General features: G+C 43.3%; 1 protein-coding gene across 1 annotated transcript in view; it reads left to right on the top strand.

Moving 5' to 3' along the window:
* Positions 1 to 2,124: 2,124 nt before the first annotated feature.
* LOC101170756 (genetic suppressor element 1) overlaps positions 2,125 to 8,577 on the top strand; it is a 41,915-nt gene continuing 35,462 nt past the window's right edge. The window contains exon 1 of the mRNA XM_023955384.1: positions 2,125 to 2,717. Coding sequence (XP_023811152.1) covers positions 2,681 to 2,717 — 37 coding nt within the window. The 5' untranslated portion in view covers positions 2,125 to 2,680. The remainder of the gene's footprint in view (positions 2,718 to 8,577) is intronic.

Here is an 8,577-nt window from a genome sequence, read left to right as displayed (position 1 = left end):
TGTGTAATCATCATAGACTGCCTGTGTGTTTATTGGCTCCCCCTCCTCCTCTTCTTTTGACCTCACCAACCCTGCTCTTTGCAGTGGAGCGTGACCCCCCAGGGGCCAAAGGTTCTTGACTGTTTCGACCGTGAGGTCACAAGTGTTTACGTGAAGGTTGGTGATGTTAGTCTGGGTGTTTTTTTTTAGGGGGAGGAGGGGGTTAATACAAATCAAAATGGAATTTGATTTAGAGCCAACTGAAAAAAACACACTTCCACTCTCCTCTCACACCACCTCTCTGTCCTCTTCTGGTTCTAAGTATCCTTTATCTCCTCTCCCCAGTCTTTCTTTTCTGTCAGTTAGTGGTTGGCTGATGTTTCACAACTGCTCTCTCAACTGTACATCACGGGTTGTGTGTTTGTGTCTGTATGCGCACATGTGTCTACGAATGTTTGTGTGTCCCACAGCAGTCTCTCTTCATTGATTCGGCAGTGACAGCCGGGGTTATAGATAGCTCTTGGGGACTCTCGCGATCAATCTTATCACAAGCACGCTTCCTCCTCACAACTCACAGGGACCGGGCAGAGAGATAAAGGAAGAACAAGGCGGAGGATAGAAAGGGAAATGGAGGGAGGGGGTGAGAGAAGAGGAGGAAAAGGCATTAAATTTGTACATTTGTGGCAGTGCAGTGAAACTAAACGCTCGTGCACACAGGCGAAGAGTGTGTGACTACATGACTGCTCGCACCATATGCGCGAGAGGAGGAAGTGACAGAGAGAAATGAAGGCGACTCTGTGGAGATGGAGACAGTGATAGAGCAGCCAGGTTCCCCAGGCTGCCATGGACACACAGACGGAAACCACAAGCAGCAAAACCAAAGCTGACATTACACCACCGATGAGCAGAACACTGCAGGGCAGCCACGTATAATTGCTCCTGGCTCTGCTCTGTGATGAAGCTCAGTGTGCGACAGCAGATAGAGTGTGTGTGGGTGTGTGTGTGTGTGTGTGTGTGTTTGTGTGTGTGGAGCGGGGCAACTAATAAGTATGTGTGACCAGTTTAGGGACTAGAACTGAATGAATGAAGCAATGATGCAGGTCACATCGAGGTAAGATCCTGCTTCTGATCCAGAGCTGGTGATGTTCTGAAGCAGGTGCTAAAAAGACCCACTCTGATCATCTTTCGATCTATTTTCAAAGCGCTCCCAGAGGTCCTTTAATTATGCTTATGCCATTTTTAGCCAAAATCAAAAAACCTGTGTCGTTTTTGGGACAATTTCTGCAAAGCAGCAGGAGTTCATGAAAAGCCCTTGAGCTGTGGGCAGTACTTTTGGCATGGCGCAAGCCCGCCCCTACTTCCCATCATGCATCTGTTTACATACTCTCCTGCTAGTTTATACTCCCTTTACACCCTCAAGCTAATAATAGGAGTGCAACAAACATGGCAATCAATATTAGAGCTGTCCAACAGTACTATCATTATTAACACTATTGTCATTAATCAGGTTACAGATATGGTTTTGATGGGAAATAAAAGGTCCACATTGTGTAAATTGTCCATGGCTGTTCTAAGGTTGTTATTCCTTCTTCTGCTGTCAAATTGACAGCATTCTTTCTAGCATTAACAAGAATGTGGGACCAGTTTGAGGAATAGAACTGGATGAATGAAGCAATGGTGCAGGTCACATCAGGGTAAGATCCTGCCTCAGATCCAGAGCAGGGGATTTTCAGGACCAGAGGGGGGAAGAAGAGACGGAAATGAAGCAGATGCTTAAGGGCAGGTTTTAACCCCCTCCCTCCAAACACTTACTCTTTCCTCCCCTGCACTCTACCTCCTTTTCTCCTCCCATGATGAATCAGCTGTCACTCAGGCACCAGTCCAATCTACTGATAATGAGAACTGCATCAACACCCGCTCTTCCTCTTTCTTTCCTTTCCTCTCAGTGTCTTCCTCCTCACACCAGCTTCATCATCCGCCCTTGTGCCTCCTAGTCACACAAACACACACAGCCGTGTGTGCACGCTATAAGTCACTCTCATCTTTCCCTCTGTCATCTGTCTTATGATTCTCCTCCCCTCTTTTTTCCTTTCTCCCTCCCTTTATCCCTCTTTTCTCTCCCTCCTCCTCCTCTTAGCTAAGCAGTCAGTGGTGGGACTGAGGCAGAGGAGGGTGGATAGAGCAGCAATAGAGACAAAAACAGATCATTATACAGCAAATGAGCAAAGGCCACTGAATGAATAGCAAGGAAGGGATTACAAAGCACAGGACTAAAAGAGGAGAGGACACCAACTGATGAGTCTTTCTCTCTCTCTCCCTCCCTCCACACTCTCTACCCTTCCTGTCACCCTCCCAGCTCTCTCTGAGGCTCCCAGACGATCTCTGTGAAAGATGGCATGAGCACGCTGTCACCCATCCTCCTCGAATGGATTTTTTTCTCCCTTTTCTCTGCTCCTCTTTTTGTCTCTCTGTTCATTTTTCCTTTCTCTGCTAGTCTTTGCTCTCCACACGACACAAGAGCTGAAAAGGAGACTGACCCTTCTTGCACTGAAGCAGGACCCGGAGACCCGGTAGGAGAGTGGGAGGCAGTCTGATGACTTACACCTACTCTTTGACCCAGCCAAGCAAAGCCTGACTCTCCCCTGGCGGCCCCCTCCCTGCAGCCCAACTGCTCAGTTTAGTGGAAAAGTGACTCGAAAGCATGTTTGGATTAAAGACTCCACACTTCTACATCCCAGGTAAGATTTTATTTCCCTCCTAATTTCACATTTCTAGGAGCAGCTTAGTGTCTGTTTGTGCTCCGTTAAACTGATATCGCTTTCAATTAAATCCTCCTTTCAGCTTATTACTGAGTTGAGTGTTGTCACTTTAAGGAGTTAGCCCGTGCTTCTGAACGTGTCATGCTTCATAATGTTGGTAACACATCTCTTGTTGATCAATTAAAAAGAGGAAAAACACACGTGCACACACACATGCAGTTGTTTGCACTCCTTTAAAACAGTTAAAACACATGAAAAACGCTTTGTACCAGGAAGCTAAAGGTAGATTAAAGTTTGTCACGTGCTTAAAGTCTAAAATGTTTTGTGGGGTCAAGGTTTGTTCTTTAAAAGGTTTTTAGCTCTTGAATGGTTACTTTCATGCAGCTGTGTGACATCTGAAGCTACAGACACACCTGGATTGTCACACAGGTTCTTGAAAGCGAGTACAGCCCATAATGTTCACACTGGAAAAACGGCGAGGGCCTTCTTCCTCTTTTTATTTTTCTACAGTTTTACTAGTGCATTTGCACCACCTACAGTTGAAAGAGGCTTGATAGGAAATGTCAAAGTGATACAAATCTTGCAAATCTTACGTCAGGCTTGTTCTTTCACAGATCTATTCTAATATTTGAAAGAATTGGTGTCATATAAGTCCGGCTGGGCACAAATCGCAATGATAAATCTTTCCTCCATGGGTCTTCAAACGTTTGGCATTTCTGTGAACCAAATCTATCCACACGTCACCACCAAATCCAAGTCCCTGATTGGACAAAGTCCGACCTGGTTTAGCTTTAAACGCACATTCAATAGCCGGGTGTTTTGTACATAAAGCTCGAAAGGAATCATAAAAACTTGCGTAACTATGCATGAAGGCCAGAGTTTTAAACATGGACTTTTCATTGGAAGTGGCCGTTTGAACGCGCCTTGCTGAGGGAGGTGTGAGTGCAGCCTCACAGTCACTGTGGATCTGATGTCAGATCACCGTAACCCTTGTGCTATCTTAGATGACCCCACCCTTACATTGACGTGTTCTCCCTACCATGACAAAGGTGGATAAAGGTGGAAAGATTTCACGAAATCCATGGACACCAGTGAAGATCACAAATCATTGAAGAAAAAAGGTTCAGAGCACTGTCTAGTGGGTCTAGATGACCCAACTCCCAACGTTACAGTGCCTAGGATAGCACAAGGGTTTAAAACAGGGGTCGGGAACCTTTTTGGCCAAGAGAGCCATAAATGCCACATATTTTGAAATGTAATTTCGAAAGAGCCATACAATAATGTAGTATCCCTTCCCCACACTGAGGCACGGAGACTTAACCTCTTTTAAAGTTCTTTATTCCGATTACTGCAGACCGCAACAAACGCCGTTCAATTCATTCAGCAACTCCTGAATCTCTCCCGCCGACACGAGAGCGCTTCTCCCAACTTTATATTCCCCTGCTCCCGCTGCAGCCCTCCCATTTCCCTTATTCGGCCCACAGCTGAACCCCATTGGTCCAAACTACCTAACAACAGCCTGAGCGACAGAACTGAGGGCCAATCAGATCTCTGCTTGACGCGTTCAATGAACTCCAGAACTTTTAACGCGGCCCAACAGCCATCCAACTCAGTCCGCGACAATTTGTTTAAAACTAAATATACAAATGAATGTGTGCATTTGATATAATTTCAACATTATTAAAGTACAATAAGTCTGTGGATTCTTTTTAATAACATTGTTATTCTGTTGCTAATAAATGATGAGTATTTCTCGTGGTAGTTCTGCTGATGGTCTAGTTTGGTTGATGATACGTGGTGAGTTTCTACTTCGTTCAGGCGTTGAGACTTTAAACGTGATCATAGTCTGAATGTTCTGTAGATGTGAGACAGACTGCTCACATGCAGACGGGGAGCCAAACACACACACTCACACGCCTGCAGTGAGTGACGGGAAGCGGGTTTTACGTTTTTACAATCCCTGCGCGATTCACCTGCTGCCTGTCCCCACAACCCCTCACCCCCACCCTCTGCTTTCTCCCTCACACATCCCGTCCCCGCATCTGCGCGCTCTTTCTCAGAGACGGGAGCGCGTAGTTTTAGGCACGTCAATTCACAGGTTTCCGGCTGGTACAAACTCTGTGAAATAATAGATAATAGTAACTGATAGCGCTGGCGCAGATTTCTCTCTCTAAGCACTGCTACTACTGCGCGCCTCTGGCATCGCATCGCACCCGAGAAGGACTGGTCTAATGAAAAAAAAAAAACTATAATTAAAGATTTGTCTGCGAGCCACATGTGACCATCAAAAGAGCCATATATGGCTCGCGAGCCATAGGTTCCCGACCCCTGGTTTAAAAGATGAAGAGTCGAACAAATCCAGTTGTAAGGGTCAGATGATGAACTGAGAGAAGGGAGGAAAAACGTGCAAACTTAGAATTTTTAATTTTAAAAAGGAGATTTCAGGAGGGTCTTCCTCCTGAAGCGACTGGGTTCTGACCTCTTTGCTGCCTTTTTTTTGGACAGGAGTCAATCACTAAACAAACTTGCGGGGGGGGGTCAGCCCAGGCTACACTGAGGGGGAGGTCTTCAGTTTCTCTGCTCATTCATTGATGTATTTTTTTCTTTTTTAATAAAATGTAATGCTTTGTTGTATATTTTTCTGTCTGTGTGTGTTTGTGTCTCACTGAAAGAGAAAAAAAATCTTCAGGAAATGACACCCCTTCTTCTTCTCTTCCACCCCCCTGCTTTTATCCCTCTTTTTCAGTTTGTCAGATTAGTGTGTGGGAGAGCCAATGCATGTGTGTAAATACCCTTTTTTATGTAGCTGACACCTTTGTGTGGTGTGTGTGTGCACCTGTTTCAGGTGTGTGTGTTCAGTGTTAGTGTGTGTGCCCCTCATCACTCACACATTTGAAGATGCCCCAGCCCCCCTCCTGGTCCTAACTGCTGTTGCTGTGGTGACTGTGTCAGCCACACACTCGCTCCTCAATGATCATTTGACAGCGTTCAGGGGTGAGGAGGACAGATGTGTGTGTGTGTGTGCGTGTGTGTGTGTATGTGTGTGAGCACTGTGAAGTGGTTGCTGTGTGATTAGTCAAGAAAGTGAAAGAAGTGAAGCAAATTGAATATGAGTGAGAAATGGAGACAGAAAGGAACAATGAAAAAAAATCAAGCTAATGTTACATCGAATCTGAACAACATTAAAGTAGTGTTAGTGTGTGTCTGCCACATTAAAGCATTGCTAACTACAGAACCCCACGGTCTTAATGGAATGATGTTATGAGACAGGCTTGAAAAAGCATTTTACTGCTTTTTCCGCACTGATTCGTCACACAACGCACTACTCCAATCATCATATGTACAAGCGTTCCCAGTGGTCTTTTAGTCATGATTATGTCGTTTTTAGTAAAAATCAAAAAACGTGTGTCGTATTCAAGGTCACAGTTTCTGCAGAGCGGCAGTAGATCATTAGAAATTTACGTCTGAGTTGTGGGTGGGACCGTTGGCACTGCGTAAACCCTATTCCCCTCTTCCCCTCCCAGTTGCTGAAAGCTCAGACCAGAGAGCATTTAGCCCACCCAGCGTGTTTTTTTAATTTACAAATAAACTCTTTTTGAAGCAACTTTTTTTTCGTCTGCTCCCAATTCACAATGACTTTAATAAAGAAATACTCAAAAATGCAATTTTAGCTTTATATATGTTCTCTATCATCAGAAAATGCCAAAAGAACATGTTAAAAAAAACATTTTCTTTAGAGTGGGTCTTTAAAGACTAATTTCCCTTCACTTTAGTCACATTGTCTGTTTTTAATGAATTTGGATTCTTAAAGAAAAAATAGGCTTCATATTGGACCACAAAATTGTTCAGTTTGTATCCCAGATGACACGAATGAGCTTCAGCAATATTGGATTTCTATCTCTCTATCTCTCTCTCTCTCTCTCTCTCTCTCTATATCTATCTATCTATCTATCACACTCATAGTCACACTTAGAGACAATTTAGCGTCACCAATCAACCTATGAAGCATTTTTTGGACTGTGGAAGGAAGCCAGAGAGCCAATCAAAAACCCACGTTAACCATTGCGCACTCGTGCAGCCCCTAATATAAAATAACTTTTCAATATAGAATTGGGCCATAAACACTAACAAACAAGCGCACACACACACCCACACACACACACACACACCCACACACACACACACACACACCCACACACACACACACACACACACACACACACACACACACACACACACACACACACAAGAAAGGTTGTATATAAATATATTTGTGGTGTAAAGTTGAACTATTTTACCATGGGAGTCAACATCTATCTATTGCTTTTTATAATCAACACATTTTTCTTTCTTTTTCTTTTTTCCCCCTGTAAAAGAATTACAGATTTCCCATAATGCTTTGATATAGTTTGCAGACACCCAGGACAATCTCACAGAGTCATCAACCTAATAAACACACACACACTCTTTGACATTTACATTTGCGCCATCTCTTCAGCTCTGTCTTTTGTGTGTTCATATATTATCATTGCATGTCAACAGGGTGAGAAACCCAGATTGTTGAGGTGCGCATTAACCTGCCATATTTATTGGCCGCTGTGGTGTTTTCAGGGGGCAGGGCAGCTCTGTTCAACTTGACCTCGGCATCGATTTCCATGATATGTGTTTGGACTACAAGGACACCCCAACTGTTGATTTATGGCAGATGTCACTTGAACGCACACAAAGTGTTGCTCACATCCTTCTCACCAGGCCTCTGGGCTCATTGTTCTGCGAGTCTGGTGGATATTTTGCACATCAGTGGCATATAAACACCAACTGCTTAGACTGCAGGATAGACTGACTCCAAGGCTCAGAAAGTGTGGGACATTATGAAGAAAGATTCATACTGATGATGATCAAAATGGGGCTGAGCACCACGCTTCACTCTGAGTGTTACAGTTTTTCTCAGTTGCTTTAGTACAATTCTCAGATCAGAATGAAATTCCCAAAACTATTTGTTCAATCTTCACATCATGATGTCACTTGTGCACATCATGTAAGCAGTTTCTCACTTCTTTGAACAAGTTGCAATTGCTTTGGTACATCCATGCAACCATGTACAATTCTCTGCTCTTTGCTACATTATCAATTGTTTATGTCATATTGATCAAAATGTATTATATAGTTCAGTGTGCAATAGTCTTACTCCTCAAAACACCTAGTCATTAGTTCATCACAAGTCATTAACTGCAAAATGGTTGACCAAGTTGTCATAATGTGACAAACATATTTCCCTGCATTGCAAGAGAGGATATTTGCTGTGATGTGGATGAGAATTTGTGGCCTAACATACAGGAACGACAAGAGGTGTAGGAAGACCACACCAATTCCTACTGCACTGCCTGTGCTGTTGTACAGAATATTGTCCTATCTTTTTTTCCCTTTTTTTCTATGTTGGTATGACATGGTCTGTCAACAAATTACAATATGAACAATTAAAGTGTAAATGTGAATCTTGTCCAGTCTCTTGCAATCAAACAAAAAAGGTGTAACTTACATTTTACAATAATTGTCATCAAAACTTTAGCCATAGTTTACATTAGAACTTCCCTCTAAAGTACACAGTTATATTGACAACATGACTAAGTAATTTGACTGTCTTGTTCGTAGGCAATGACACAAGGACTTGACATTCTGATGGCACTGACATGTTCAATGACATAAAGACTTAGTTTTTACTAAACTAAAGATTTTGAGCAAGTTACAGGCTTTTGCAAGAAATCCATAGTGTTTTGCTGTTTGTACAAAGAATTTTGAGAAATGCACACACGTATTTGCAAACTTCAATTCTGATCTG

This window comes from Oryzias latipes, chromosome 6 (assembly GCF_002234675.1).
Source record: "Oryzias latipes chromosome 6, ASM223467v1".
NCBI lineage: Eukaryota > Metazoa > Chordata > Actinopteri > Beloniformes > Adrianichthyidae > Oryzias > Oryzias latipes.
The sequence above is the reverse complement of the archived record's forward strand: the minus strand, read 5'-3'. Positions and strand labels throughout refer to the sequence as shown.